The sequence below is a fragment of the Bolinopsis microptera genome, chromosome 1 (genome assembly GCF_026151205.1).
Source record: "Bolinopsis microptera isolate Bmic1 chromosome 1, MBARI_Bmic_1.0, whole genome shotgun sequence".
Taxonomy (NCBI): domain Eukaryota; kingdom Metazoa; phylum Ctenophora; class Tentaculata; order Lobata; family Bolinopsidae; genus Bolinopsis; species Bolinopsis microptera.
The window spans coordinates 5,165,719-5,182,692 of NC_087072.1; the positions used below are offsets into that span (position 1 = coordinate 5,165,719).

Below are 16,974 nucleotides of genomic sequence, written 5' to 3' on the forward strand. Positions count from 1 at the left end.
TATTCTTTATCTCAGTTTTATGCTGCATCCAGGACCAGAGCTTAAATCCATTTCATTTATATTTCTATATTTGCGCTTTTTACAAGCGACATTTTATACGATCGTTTCAGTGAAATGGAGCAGCAAAATGTGCTACAATTTAAAGATTTGATGAAGATGGAAGTAGATTGCATTACGCCAGAATTGATAAAAACAGAGATCAAAAAGGAGGAAGATGATTTCCTTATCAAATCAGAAGTGCAGTCTCAGATGCAGTATATAACAGAGTCTTGTCGACACATTAATGATTCTACGGTGGCTGCAGGAGACACAGATAAATGCTGGACAAAGGCTCCACAAAATGTACAAAACTCGGAACTTAACCAAACTATTGTTGTACATCAGAGGACTCATTCCGGCGGAAAGAAACTGCGACTTTATAAATGCTCTGAATGTTCCTACTTTGCAATAAAAAAGACAGGCTTAATTTCCCATCAGCAAACTCATACTGGTGAAAAACCGTATAAATGCTCTGAATGTTCCTACAGTACTAGCCGGAAATCATCTTTAGTTTCCCATCAAAGCGTTCATACCGGCATAAAACCTTTCAAATGCTCTAAATGTTCCTACAGTACTAGCTGGAAATCATCTTCAATTTCCCATCAGCAAACTCATACTGGTGAAAAACCGTATAAATGCTCTGAATGTTCTTACAGTGCTAGCCGGAAATCATCTTTAGTTTCCCATCAAAGCGTTCATACCGGCATAAAACCTTTCAAATGCTCTAAATGTTCCTACAGTACTAGCTGGAAATCATCTTTAATTTCCCATCAGCAAACTCATACTGGTGAAAAACCGTATAAATGCTCTGAATGTCCCTACAGTGCTAGCCGGAAATCATATTTAGTTTACCATCAAAGCGTTCATACCGGCATAAAACTTTTCAACTGCTCTGAATGTTCATACAGTACAAGCCACAAATCAAACCTGGTTAAACATCAGCAAACTCATACTGGTGAAAAACCGTATAAATGCTCTGAATGTTCTTACAGTGCTAGGCGGAAATCATCTTTAATTTCCCACCAAAGCGTTCATACCGGCATAAAACTTTTCAAATGCTGTAAATGTTCCTACAGTGCAAACAAGAAATCACGCTTACTGTGCCATCAGCAGATTCATATCAGTAAAAAGCCAAATCATTCAACTTTGGTTTCCCATCAGCGGAACGATATTGAAGAATACTCACATACTTTTCATGAAATTAGCAGCCAGGCTTCGAGCTCCTACACAAACGTCAGCGTTGGAGGACCTATTTTCGTTAGACCTCTACCTTTGTTAAGCCTCTAACCCTACCTTTTCTACAAGTACAACATCCTCCTCTTCCCTCTCATCTCTCCTGTGAGTACAATAATTGCCCCACGAAAAACCTCACCGAACCTCCACGCGGTGTGGGGTGGGTGGCTCGAACGGGAGGTGCATGGGTGTTTCTAACCTATGCAAAGGAAAGGACTAGCCATCTCTACAACAAGGAAAGGCTCTAATAGCCTCTACTAACCTTAGAACCGCAGCATAACCGCTTTTCCCACAGGCAAATAACACCTTCCGCAGGAAACTAACACGCTCACAGGCCCCCACATGACGTGTAACCCCAGGATTTGGTTTTGGATCGGACACTCAAAACAACGATAGAGGAGCGGTCTACACGCTCACAGGCTACCATGTCTCGTGTAAGCCCCAGGATTTAACACGCTCACAGGCTACCAAGTCTCGTGTAACCTTAGGATTTAACACGCTCACAGGCTACCACGTATCGTGTAACCCTAGGACTCTAACACTTAACAAACTCTAACACGCTCACAGGCTTCCACGTCTCGTGTAACCCCAGGATTTTACACGTTCAAAGGCTACCACGCCTCGTGTACCCTAGGATTTGGTTTTGGATCGGACACTCAAAACAACGATAGAGGAGCAGTCTACACGCTCACAGGCTACCAGTCTCGTGTAACCCTAGGATTTAACACGCTCACAGGCTACTACGTCTCGTGTAGCCCTAGGACTCTAACACTTAACAGACTCTAACACGCTCACAGGCTTCCACGTCTCGTGTACCCTAGGATTAGGTTTTGGATCGGACACTCAAAACAACGATAGAGGAGCGGTCTACACGCTCACAGGCTACCATGTCTCGTGTAACCCCAGGATTTTACACGTTCACAGGCTACCACGCCTCGTGTACCCTAGGATTTTGTTTTGGATCGGACACTCAAAACAACGATAGATGAGCGGTCTACACGCTCACAGACTACCACGTCTCGTGTAACCCCAGGATTTAACACGCTCACAGGCTACCAAGTCTTGTGTAACCTTAGGATTTAACACGCTCACAGGCTACCACGTCTCGTGTAACCCTAGGACTCTAACACTTAACAGACTCTAACACGCTCACAGGCTTCCACGTCTCGTGTACCCTAGGATTAGGTTTTGGATCGGACACTCAAAACAACGATAGAGGAGCGGTCTACACGCTCACAGGCTACCATGTCTCGTGTAACCCCAGGATTTTACACGTTCACAGGCTACCACGCCTCGTGTACCCTAGGATTTTGTTTTGGATCGGACACTCAAAACAACGATAGATGAGCGGTCTACACGCTCACAGACTACCACGTCTCGTGTAACCCCAGGATTTAACACGCTCACAGGCTACCAAGTCTTGTGTAACCTTAGGATTTAACACGCTCACAGGCTACCACGTCTCGTGTAACCCTAGGACTCTAACACTTAACAGACTCTAACACGCTCACAGGCTTCCACGTCTCGTGTACCCTAGGATTTGGTTTTGGATCGAACACTAAAACAACGATAGAGGAGCGGACTACACGCTCACAGGCTACCATGTCTCGTGTAACCCCAGGATTTTACACGTTCAAAGGCTACCACGCATCGTGTACCCTAGGATTTGGTTTTGGATCGGACACTCAAAACAACGATAGAGGAGCAGTCTACACGCTCACAGGCTACCATGTCTCGTGTAACCCTAGGATTTAACACGCTCACAGGCTACGACGTCTCGTGTAGCCCTAGGACTCTAACACTTAACAGACTCTAACACGCTCACAGGCTTCCACGTCTCGTGAACCCTAGGATTTGGTTTCTGGATCGGACACTCAAAACAACGACAGAGGAGCGGTCTACAGTGACGTTACAGGAACATTGCATACTCCTACGAGTTGCATGTAGCAGGCCATGACCGTCCCTGGAAGTCCCTGTCTCCTCATCGTTAACCCGTAAGGGGTTGCACCAGGGGCGGTGGTAACAGAACTTCAAGACTCTCGGAGTCTGTTGTCGATATCTATGTATAATATATTTATGGTATATAACTTGGGAGTCTCGCTCTCTAGCAGCAGGAGTTGGAGAATGGGGACGCGTTGTGAAAGCCACCGCAAGGAAGGCTTACAGTCGACGCCGACCAATCAAAAGAAGAGTACAATAATTATAGAGATTGGAGCGTAAATAATTAAAGTATATTGAAATTCGGGTATATTGAAATTCGTGTAATAATTCCTATGCTGGGACTGGACAAAGTTTCTAGGTCAGATATAATTATCATAGCATTAGCAAAATGCTGACGAATAAGTTGTGAAATAATTAAGATATTATATCTATACAAGTGTAACCCGGCCTTCGGCCGGGATTTCACTGCCGCAGTTAAAAAGAGTAGGAGTAATTACCCGCTGAGTCAAAACCTGCATTAGGTTACCCAATAGTATCTTAAACAATAATCTCATAATCAGTTCTTTCTCGTAGGTAATTAAGTCATTATTAGCCATCACATTCCATGATAATTTAAAGGTCTGAACACCGACTATTACACCTCATCACTCCCGTACTCTTGAACCGCTTTCCATTTTTATTTAAATCGTTATAGAAATTAACCCTTGTTAACTCCGCACTACACCCGCCTATTATATTTGAAAACACGCATAACATTGTTGTATGAACTCTCTCTGCAGTCAAAACAGACCCCAAACACTAACAGAGCCCCCTCCCCTAATAAACTTATGATATAACATTACAGCGAATCTTACCGGGCTAACCCAATTATGCCGCTACTTATGCAGCTACATATACAGTAATGGGAGAAAGAGCGAGCCCCGTAACTGCTCAAGCCATTTTATGTAACATTTGTGGTACAAAACCATCAATTAAACCACTTACCACCGACCGATTTAAAAAAACTTTACCATTTAGCTTCCTCATAGTTTTGTCGGCACTATACCGAAAAAACCAGCCCCGTAAATCTTACCGTTTTCTTGATTAAGCAGCTCTGAAATTACACGCGGACAGACACACAGACAGAACACACACACAGAACACACACACACATTCCGAGATTATTGTTTAAGATTACCTGGGGACCCTAATAATTCGAATAAGAACTATATAATAACTTATACTTACTATAACCGGATATCTGATCGATTTCTAAATTGTATCACTATCAGAGTGAAATTGAGTGAAATTTGAATTGCAAAATAGTAGAATCGATCTCTGCCTCTAGTAGCCACTAGCCTAGTGGCTGGTATGTGTCTCTAGTTGTCTGTATGGTATGAGTCTCTATCTAGTAGCTTCGTATGAGCTTTGAGTAGCCTGGCATGCGAAAATAAACATGTTAGAGTGTCCCAGTAAGCTGCCACATACGTTATTCGATGATCAAAATTCATGGCATAAAATGGCATAAATGGAGAATTGCTCAAGGGTTTTTCCATTTTATCCATAGAAAAAGTTTCCATTTTATGCCATTTCATGCCATTGTCTGTTCAAATAAAGTCCGATAAGGTAGGTTATCACAGGCCACATGGCTTTAGTAGAGCAATCCTATTAACTGTTTACAAAATTCAGTTTAGTATAGAAGTTTATTAGCTTTCGGCATTATCAAAATAACACGTTAAACCTTGGAAAAATACAATTTGAATTAAGTTGTCTGTTTTCAAGGATAAAATCATGAACACACAGTTATCAATGACAATATTTGATTCTTCGTCGTGTAATTGTATCTTTAGCTTAGTTTAAGGACACGTTCATTGAAGTTTGAAGATATTGGTAAATATAAGTGGCCCTATTAGTATTAAATGCAGCATGATGAGGTAAAATTTGTCACTATTATTAAGTTTATTTTATCGCCATCTTTGCCATCGGCATTTTAGGATTTGCTCAAGTTTTACTTTTATGCCAGTATTTTAGTTGGTACTTTCAGTATGAAGTTTTGAATGAACATATAAATAGCTTGTCAATTGATAATGACAATGCGTTACAAGTAAGAAAACTGTTATGAATTTTGGCTAGTAAAAAAGGAAAAATAACTTAACAAACATTAAAAAATGACTTACATGTAACAGAAAAAACATATATTATCTACTTAAAAGAAACAATAAACACCACTCTAGAAACAATCTTGAATATAAGATAACTGATTATTGTTGTGCTCAAAATGACAAATAATATAATGTCTAGATGGTACATTTCCAAGAAGTTTTGCTGCATCATGATCTGATTAATCAAGTGGTCCAAGTTTCCATGCTTCAGCATCAAGTTCAAATAATACATCAATTTGTCTTGACCAGAAGCCGGATCCGTTTTAAAGATGTCTACAGCTTTTGACATTTCTTCACGATATGACTCATTTTCTTTTATCATTTTATCAATTACACGTTTGAGAGTTTCCCTTGTGATCTTTGTTGGTAGAATCAATTCTCCGAAACCTCTGTGTTTAATAGCGTCCGCGTTTATACCTTGCTCTCCGATAGTAGGAGTACACAGAACCGGAACCTGATAATATATGGTTTCAATCTTGCCATTGTTACCACAGTGGGATATGAACAGTGTGATATCCCCACTTGCCAGAAGATCTCGTTGTGGCACCCAGGACGACACAAAGAACTTGCTAGAAAGTTCAGGGAGTTTGTATTGAGTCTCTTCATTTACTTTGAGAACCACACTAAATTCGCTTTCTTGCAGAACTTTTAGCAAGATGGCATGCCACTTTAGCCATATGAAATCAATGTATGTTCCCATTGATACATACACGATAGGGTCCGTCTGGTTCCTAACAAAAGTTTTCAGATCTCCCTGGAGAGGTTTTCCTTCTGTCAAACTAGATCCTCCCACCTGTACCACGTTGTTTGCAACTTGATATGGAAATGAGAATGCCGGGTGGTCATTTATGATAAATAGTTGTATTTTCTCCAGCAAGGATTGTGTTGACTTGATACCGTACTTGGCATAGACCGGTTTCAACATCGTCTCAACAGCAGATATTAACTTAGCTCCTCCGACAACCAGGTTATAAATCCCATACAGTCTCCTCCAAAAACCTGGTTTCTCTCCATCATAGACTTGAATTGCCATGCTAGGTTCGCTGCAGAGAAACTGCGGGAGATTTTGAGCCATCCTAGTCCTGCTGTACTCAACTTCAGGAAAATATACCGCCAGTGGAATATTATTTGTTACAGCGAGTATCGGAATAGAAGTTCTATCTTCAGCAACGATCAGGTCAAATTGTTCATCCATCAGTAACTGTAAGAATTGATCACTGGTGTAATAGTTTATGAGAATTTGGTAAAGCCATTCCCACTTTTTTTTACATACTTCGTTTGCCGCCTGGGTATCAATGTACAAGTAGTCGTCCCTTTCTGACTCAATTATTGACATCACACATCCATATGCGTCATTGCCACCGAGTCCCTCAATTTTCCAAAATGGTGGCACCAAAGTAAAGTTCTCGTGCTCCATTAAGTTTCGAGGATCTATAATTGGAGCTACAAAGGTAACTTGGTGTCCTTGTTTAGCGAGCAGGTGTCCGATGTCTGAAGTGGCAAAGTAGTGACTGCCACTAAATGGAGCTGCAATTAGTATTTTAGCTCCAGCAGTGCCACTGATAAAACACTGCATGAGCAGCAACCATTGTAGTGCTATCATCTTCCTGAGGGCAAGTATTTAGTTACCAGGGACAGTACTGAACTGTTCGCGAAAACTTTAAGTTTTGTATGCTCCAACAGCCAGAATGAATGACTCAACAAACAAAAATTGTACATCACAACGGGACAAGTCCCCATCCTCTTACAAACACTATCGTCCCTAATATAAAAGCAATTAGTAAGACATGTATTGTAAAAAATACACTCTAGTAAATACAATACAGAAGTCATGCCAACTGGTGCTTCACAACCGAACTGATTCATAAGTGTAAGCAGTGGACACTTGCTTCCCGGTTCGAAGTTTATTAGTATTTAATTAAGGGCTTGGACAATGGAAATAAAATGGATAATAATGGTAACAAAGGTACGAAACAACGAATAATCGACTAATTGCACAACAAAACTGGTCTCAAATATTGCACGATAAAACTCCTAATTACTCCGATTCATATTGCCTCAAATACTACTCAACAAAACTCCTCATTACTCCGATTCATATTGCCTCTATCCTGATAAAATGCCCTCCGTAATGCTCTACTACACTACCGCCACTAACCTACTAACCACTACTCAGCTAACTCCAAGACCTAATCTTAACAGGTTCTGGCTCCTGAACCTGTCCGGCATCAAATTGACCCACCTGTAGAATGTAGATCGGGTAAACTGTCACTCTCCTCTCCCAAAAAGCCAACCTCCTATCCCTCTCACCCCCGATAGTCTAAACAATCTTCCACTCCCTGTTAGCAATCTCTAAACAATCCCCAACTATCCTGTCGATAGCCTCAGCATAGTAACCCTAGTAATATCTAAACACCCCATAAACCAACCTCGTACAAACTCAAACATATGTTGAACTGACCTCTCACTGCATTAAATGTCCTATACTAATATATGCCCCAAAATACTACAGTAAAATACTGACCTATTCCTCTTGCCCCCAGATAGCCACAACATCAGATAGTAACTCTAGTAATCTCTAAACACCCCATAAACCAACCTCGTATTAACCCAAACATATGTTAAACTGACCTCTCTGCACTTAAACTACAATAACTGTCGTATACTAATATATGCCCCCAAAATACTACGGTAGAATACTGGACAACACGACCACCTTATTATAATCACTATACTAACTTCATAATTACACAATATTACCCAAAATTCATCTCAATTGATCACGGCTTACATAAGTTTTGCCATCCAATTCTCAGCTTTAAACATAATACTGTCAATCTCCGTGTCGTCCACAGCTGCCACAGCTGTTAGGCTAAGCTACAAGGTGCAGGGCACAAAACCGTTAAACAAGGCGAGATAAGAAAGCAGATAAGAGAGCGACTTAAACAAACGTATGCTATTTATAGTGTAAGGCTGAACATTTACCCTAAATGTTGTCTCATGTGACCCTCCAGGCGTGTCATGCAGGCAAAGTCTGGCAACTCTAAACGTAGATTATATATGTATTTTTTAAAAATGCAATTTTAATTTTACTCGCGAGTATATTTTGTAGAATGTTGTTAATTCGGCCGGGTGGTGTAGTGGTAACACGATCGCCTCCCAAGCAGAAGACCCTGGTTCAAATCCGGTCTGATTCAAGTCGGCCAGTTACCAAGCTGTGATTTGGTACAGCTTCGGCTGGTGATACACACTCTCTGGCTCGTAGGACTAACCCCCCCCCCCCCCCCCCAAAGCTAGTATAGTGCCTCGGCACAGAGTGGCTTAGGGTTACTGCACTGAAAATGAGATAAGCACCTTCGTTCGGGAGAGACCTGCCCTTGTATATGTAGCTCAAGTATCAAAGGTAGAAATTAAACCAGTCGCCATTGGCTCTCCTTGGCGAATCAAATAGATACCCTATCGCTTTGGATCCGTTGTACAATAGATACCAATATCACTAATGGCGACACGTATGATCTTTTATGAATATGATGCTTTGACTACTATTAGGATTAATTATGTCAAAGTAATTTTGAAATCTGAATGTTAGTAGTTACTATACATTAAAACATTAATTAATTTCTTAGTAGATGGTTTGTGTAACCGAGATGGATTAAATTTAAAATTACAATATTTGTAGTTATCATATGTTCATTGTTTTGCTCTATTGAGTGGGCTGATCGTGATTGATTACTGGGGACGAAATGCAAGTCTCCACTCTCTACAAAACAAAATACTTACTTTTTTACTTTGGGCGATGCTCGATCGAAATCTCGAAAACAAAATAAAACAGGTACAATTGTAGACGTTTGTTTCGGCTATGTGCCTTTATCATAGACGAACGTTGAAATAACTCTTTGAAAAAACATGTTATCGGACAACACGTGTTTGTCATTTAACAATTTCAAGTATCGCTCTTATAAAATATGTCTGAACTCTGAAGACAAACAATTGCTTGGGGCCCGATATTCCCGCCATCTAATTAGCAGGTCTATCATTTTGGTTCGGAGTTACAAATATTCCATGCAGTTCAATCAAGTTCTTAGGCAGATGTAATCGATTTTAATGATGGTAAGTGTTCAACATCCTTGTTTACAACAGTTGTATATGAGCAATGGGGTGAAGTTGTTTCATTATCTGTTTGCAACCAGAGTACACAAATAGAATCCGTTCTTGGGGTTGGAACTCGGGGTAACAGGTCTCAAAATCAGATTTTGGCTGCTCAGTAAACATGCACTGGGACCTTAAAGTCTGATCTCTGTCACAACAGTTAAAAACATTTGGTAATTCGCCACTGGGCACTGCATGCATGCAATGTGCATGATTGAGGCATTTCAGTAGTTCGTTGCTACAAAGTGCAGCTGACAGATGACCAACTTTCAAATATGGTTCACAAACACATTGCTATTAATAATAATTTTATTTATTTGGTTCTTCAAGGGGATACGTTAGCACCAAACTTGTTCATTATAGCCCTTGACTATTGCATGAGACAAGCCTTAAGCAAGCACCCTGAAATAGTAGTGTAAAACAAGATAGCACCTAGACCAGTCCTCCCGAAGCGTACCGATGGTCTACAGTGCCTGCTCACAAAGGTGTACTCACGATATACACTACTCACTCAGTCGTTCTTAGCGACTGACAACCGCAATAACTCACAATATCTAAGTATTGAACTCTACGTTAATATAACAAATACGATATTCTAGTACCGTACACGGAATTAACAGAAAGGGATACTAAGGTGTTAATATCGAGGATATGAATCAAATGGGAAATATAAACTCGTTACGAACGTAGTAGAAACACTAAACTCTTAGAACTTGCACTTACTCTGAATTGACTGAAACACGATCTTCGAGTATCGAAAGCTTACTAATTTACCCAACACGGAAATAGGTGAGGCAACTTTAATTTGAACGGTATAATGTGGTACAATTCGTTCCTACGCTAGTGTTGAACAAGGGAAACAGTTGAATCGATTAATAACGTTCGAAGATGGAATATACGGTTAATTTACAACAATTAACAACTATAAACTGTGGCAATACGGGCCACGCCGGGTCGTTCCAGATCAGCGGTTAACACTTTGATTGAAAGTTAAACACGTCACCTAAAAAGCTTTTCCAGAACTAATCCTAACGTGTCCAGAAATGCGTTATCGACACGCGCCACGTGATACCACGTGGTCACTTAACTACCTAAATCTACACTCATTACTAACGGTCATATTAATCACTAAATTACAATCTACACAACTGCTAAAACTACTCTAAAACTGCTGCAACCAGCCTATATATTACACTAATAGGATTTACAATTAAGCCTTATAGGAGTAGGAGAGTTAAGGCGGAGAAGATATCAGACACTGGTTTTGCAGATGACATTGCTCTGATAGCAGATACTGTAAAGGAGGCTGAGATGCTGATGCTAGAGGTAGAAAGAGTTGCTGCTACAGTTGGACTTAGAATGAATGAAGGGAAAACCAAATTCATTACTCAGAACATCGAGAACCCTGATACCATCAAGTCCCTGGGTAACAGTACAATAGAGCATGTGGAAGACTTCACCTATCTGGGTTCTAGAATCAGAGACAGTGAGAGTGATATCAGGGTTAGGAAAGGAAGAGCATGAGGAGCATGCCACACACTCAAAAAACTTTGGAATTCTAAGCTTAGAAAGTCTATCAAGATCAGAGTGTTTACAGCATTAGTGGAGTCGGTGCTACTGTACGGTTCCGAGACTTGGACTATGACGAAAAGGCTAGAGAAGATGGTTGATGGTTGCTATACGCGAATGTTAAGAATGGCCCTTACCATCAATCAATATCGAGACCATGTCAGCAACCACAGCCTGTACGGTGATCTTCCCAAAGTCAGCTCCAAGATAACCCAACGAAGGCTCAGACTTGCAGGTCATGCTCACCGACATCCGGAGCTGACACTGAACAAACTGATCCTCTGGAAGCCGAGCCACGGGCATACTAACAGGGGGCGACCTCACTTAACACTACTAGATAACCTAAAAGCAGATACTGGGCTGAAGTCAGTAGATGAGATAGCTAGACTGATGGAGGACAGAAAGCTTTGGAGAACTGTTGTCAATGGATCTCGGAAATACCACCCGCCTTAAATCAAGTCAGTTATTTGGTAGGTCCATTATCCTGGATCTTGGGGTACTTAGTATTTGTCTTTTCTCAAAAAATTGGCTTTTGTCGGTGTTAGTAATAGTTATCAGTCACAGTACCATTCTGCGGAGCTAACGTTTTACCAAAGAACGAGGTGAAATCATTAAAAATTGAGTAAGGAGTAGGATTAGGATATGTTTATTGTTAAGGCTTATCAGTCAACATGCCGGGTTATACCTCGTTCTTACCAAAGAACGAGGTGAAATCATTAAAAATTGAGTAAGGAGTAGAAATAGGATATGTTCATTGTTAAGGCTTATCAGTCAACATGCCGGGTTATACCTCGTTCTTACCAAAGAATGAGGTGAAATCATTAAAAATTGAGTAAGGAGTAGGAATAGGATATGGTAATTGTTAAGGCTAATCAGTCAACATACCGGGTTATAACTATAAGAGTGAGGGCATTTAAAAAAATATAATAATTTATTTGTAGTTTGGTTAAGACTTTTATGAAAGTAAAATGAGCAGTTTCGGCCACCATACAACTTACCAAACTGATTTATTAAATTTTGCAGAAACTGTTCATTTTCAATTGTCGGAGTTTTGTTCGAGACTGACGTCAAATATCCCCGGAATATGATGTGAAATTTAGTTACAGTACCACAGTGGAAACTGCTTGCCAGCCAATAAGCACTCGTTAACAACGTCACGTGATTGCCACGTGATTTTCCCGCCCAATAGGGTAGACGGCCGGAGGAAGAGACTCCAGGCATTGTGCTTAAGTCTAACGTGTGTGGAGAGAGCTAAAGATGGAGCAATGAAGCAATTTCCTGCTCCATACTAGTAGTAGTACTACAGGTCTATTTAGTTCTGCTGGTAGTTGACACCGGCTACCAAGTGAGACTTGTTTCTCAGCTACTTTCCCACAACCACCCCTCGTTTTCAAACACCCTTTTCTTATCGCACCTGTGGTATGTTGGTGCACTAGACTGAAAGTATTTGAGAATTTGCTTTTTTAATTATCTTCTCTAACAGGTAAAGCCAATTAGCATTGCATTTAGCGCATGAGTTACTGATTTCCGCCTCAAGTGCCAACACAATGTATCAGGTATCCAGGATTAGAACGGCCAACCAGGACCGGAGGAAAGGGCGGGGGTCCAATCAGAGTTCAATGTTTTGGTCACGTGTCCAGGACGTATTGTGGAGAGAAAATAGCGCCGGATAGTCAAGTGGGAACTAATGAATCACACCGTTGCGTCACGTCCGATAGCAGCAGCTTCATTTTCAGCGCGCAGGCACAGCTGTTGTCGCTGTAAGTGTACTGTCCCGGTTATTGTAGCCCTGAGAATTGTTTGTGGCACGCTGAGCCGCACGCTCTATAACGTTCGTTATAAGCCCTTGTTCAAAGTTAAGCACAGTTAATGTTTATTACAAGATCTCTGAACTTAGTGATATCGCCGATGCAAACAAAAACAGCTCATTGAAGGTCAACATCTATTATTACTAATAGGAAGCGGCAGGCTTTGTTATAAACATAATTCGCATCAAATAATAATACTAAACACTCTACAGTCTACGTAAGTAATTAGGCTTTGTTACTGTCTCTAGTCTCCTTTAATTATCATCTAATCTTTGTTACACATCTTGTGCCTGTGTAATTAGGTTTGGGTACGTTATTAAATATTAAGTTTAGTTATGTTTAAAGCTTTCTTTATTAATATCATTATTACTAGCTGTAAGCCATCGATCATTATGATATGTCTTACTTTGATGTTTAGCTTCACGGTAAAGAATTTACGATTAAAAAAGAGTTCTGTATCGACTAAAATCTTTATAAAAACTTCGTATGCGGTGAACTGACTGGTAATTCGTGTTTTTAAAATTTATATTTATTTTACTATTTATAACTATTTACTTCTTGTTGAATAATTACAGATCAAAGACTTTATTACTGGGCCGCGCTCAGCCTGTCATTCCGCCGAATCTCTATTCTATGTTTATGAACATAATAGCCTGAGGTCCCCAGGTAAAGACTTTAGCGATTGAACATAACACTAACAGTACGGCAGTCTTTCACAATTTAAAAAAATTTCTGAGATGCCGACAGTTTTAAACTTCAAGGACAATAGCCTTCCTCTTGAAGATCAATCTCCCGATTTAGTAAAAACGTTGTAAAGGGCTTTCTAATTAGAAGATGCATTGTTAAACCAATCTATTGTGCAACTGCAATAACATTTTTAGCCAAATAGCTTGGTAAGGTGTTTTTCAGTACCGGTGAATGACTATAATGAATCCTTCTAATCTGGCCGAATTACCTCACACTTCACAGCACTTGCTGGCAAAACTTCAAAATGTAACAGCTTTGTTGTCCCCCTATGTTTGTGGAGCTCAATTGATACTCAGTACTAAACCTTAAGTGGGCCACGAATGAACATTAACAAACTGTAGATTTATTGTTTCGATTGCCCTTGTTAGATAATTACAGATGGTAGGAGACTTGAGGAATTGAGGGACAGCAGTCTGTCATAATTTTTATCAAAATTCCTTCCAACTGTAAGAACAACAGATTATACATATTAGCATATAGGCATATTAGACTGCACCCTCTTGAAGATCACTCGGCCCCTCAACGCCAGTTAGCAGCTTGTGGCGGTGCTTCAAGCTAATAATAATATGTTAAATGATAATTAGTTGACGTAAATATTGGTTAGATATGCAGGTAACATTTCCTCTAGGCCAGTCGCTCACGCTGGCAAAAATGTCACCAAGCGCGCACCTGGCCCTTTTAAAATTGATAATGTTCCTGGCATTGTCACATCCACACGGGCCTGTTGTAATGAAATGCCGAATTAGTAAACTGTAAACACGAGCTGCCTAATAACTGATAGGCCGTGTGATCCCTGATAATGACTCCTGATCTCCTAATCTGCCAGTCACATTCCTCTAATTCCTATTGTCCCCCGGGAGTTGCTGCTGTGTCCACACAACTAGCTCTGGGGTGCACAGTTTTATTATTACTCCACAAAACAGCTACCATACTCTGCCCCAGCTGCATTGTTATTGCATTCCTCACCTACTGGCGTACGTGTTATTTTTGAGGTCCTGAAAGTTGAGTTTTGTTCAGTTGTTAAGAACTGAACAGAGCTCAACAATTGTTTCAGCTATGGACGACTTTAGTGTAAAATTATGCAACTGCGTTTCTCTGATGATAAACATGTTTATTATATTCACAATTAAATCTTTTATAAGTACATAGTTGGAAATTAATTTAGTTATACATTGTTAGAAAATGTTTGAGTCTCTAAAGCGTGTGCTATTGCGTCTCTGTGGCAATTAACGAGCGTCAACAATAGCGTGTAATTATGTAACTAATGTAGTTGTTGTGCTATTGAGATTATATACATATCAAGATAATATTCCTCTTGCAATCCAACTATTTTCCTAAATGTAATACTAATTAAAGGAGCCTGGTGCCATGTAGTGCTTTGATCAGCTGTATGTGACATTGTGACCGCTAACCAGCACTCAGTTTCATTAATTTTGCTTTGTATACTCACATATACTGTTGTAAGAGTCTTATCTATCTAAGAGATTGTGTTTTTTTTCTACGAATTGTAGATCTATTTCTGAAATTTAACTTAAGTAATCGAATGGTATACATATATTTGTTTTTGACACACAATGGGACATCAACATCTTGAAATAGTTTAATTGTTTTCAGTTCTGCTGTAAAGTTAGTATTAGTCATTATATGACATGACGTCTACAGGGCTTTAATGGACAGTAGTTCGCAAATAAGGAGTTCAATTCAAGTGAAACATGTTTGTATTAATGGTATAATGTTAGATTCAAATAAAATATGTGCAAAGATATCCAAGAGAACTGGGCTGGCGTCTCTTAAGCAGTCTAAAATATACTTCATAAAAAGTGATAGTACGTGTTATTTCAATATTAGTGGCTCGTCCCAGCCCTATACAAGTTGCTGGAGAGTACTCAACTCGTTGCAATTAAGAAGTTGACACGAACATGACCCACCAGGCCCTTCTGAAGCTTTGATCTCTACTTCAATTTCACCACCTCCCCACGTGCAATGACGCGATACTGATAACTTATTAAGCCAGCTCGCTGCGTGCTTCAACCCACTATTAAACTTGTGATTGCTCCTCAACACGCACTTTCATTTCAATGTAATAACATTAAACATCGGCTAGCACCCCAACTATATTATATAACACACCTCTATACTTACCATATATGGTGGTATTACCACGGTAACAACTCCTTATATGGGCATATTCAACACCCTCTCCATTTTCTAATACAATTCACCCCAAGACTTACCATACGCTTAACGCTGGTAGCGAGGTCTGATTAAACCCCATTCTTGAGGGTCTGTGTCTATTATATTGGAACACTTGCGCGTTGTCACTAGGGTCAGGGACTTGTCTCCGTACCTGGCATGTGGTGTACCGTAGTTACCGTAACAAAGTTGTCGTCCAGGTGGACGAGACTGACGACTGTGTGGAGTACTTGAATTACTCATGTGTGAGAGAGAGAGAGGGATCAGGGAGAGTGTCGATGTTGTTATTGTTTTCACTTTGCAGTTACATAGAAGGTTGAACAATCCGAGTCGTGGTTAGTGGTTACTCTTGATGCCATTGTTTAGAGCGAGGTAATGTTGCTCTGGGTGCTTTGGGGTTGTTGTTGAATTCTTCATCGTACTGAACTGAGTTAATATCTTATATCCGGCTTATAGCCGGCTTATAACCACTTTCGATACCTAAACGGCTAATAGCCGGCTTATAACCGGCTAATAGCCGTTTTCACTGAATTTCTTATAGCCGGCTCCTGACTATCGTTCAGAACGATGAAGTTGAGTTAATATCTTATAACCGGCTTATAACCACTTTCGATACCTAAGAGAATACCTTAGAGAATGCTTTTACATGTTTTAGTATCCGCTTATATTAATGCAGGTGTGATCTTTAAAAAAATAGGCACGCCGAGCAGAGGGATATATTGCAGGTAAAACGTTGTAAGAGGGTTTTATCCATTATCTGATGTAATTATAAATAATAAAGCCAGGTACACACAGAGCACGAGGAGTCTGTGTCAGTGTGTTTGTCTGAAGCCGAAACACAGTTGTTTACACTTAGATAAATAGATCATGAGCGCGATCACGATTCCTTTTTGTGTTTCCTAATCATGATTCGTTTCGATCTGTGTTACATTATCCATGCTCTGCTCATTTATAATTCAAGATTCCAAGGTTTGAGGATAATTTATTTTGTACATCAAAATCGATTTGGTTTTCGATATTTTATAGCATCTGCTGGATAAAAATGAATAAGTCATTGATTGTCATTCATCATTGATCGCACATAGTAATACCAATGATTTGTATGATAAATATAGCTGGTGCCCAGGCCGTTACTGACGCCTTGTAGTTGTAAA

At 40.1% G+C, this 16,974-nt stretch overlaps 2 protein-coding genes across 2 annotated transcripts in view; one reads left to right on the plus strand and one right to left on the minus strand.

The window, feature by feature from the left end:
- Positions 1-16,974, plus strand: part of LOC134811143 (calmodulin, striated muscle-like) — a 42,441-nt gene that overhangs the window by 16,380 nt on the left and 9,087 nt on the right. The gene's annotated exons all lie outside the window — the stretch shown is intronic.
- LOC134820382 (UDP-glycosyltransferase UGT5-like) lies at positions 5,319-6,957 on the minus strand. Its single transcript, XM_063830754.1, has one exon. It carries the CDS (start codon positions 6,955-6,957, stop codon positions 5,395-5,397), a length of 1,563 nt encoding a protein of 520 aa, XP_063686824.1. The 3' UTR covers positions 5,319-5,394.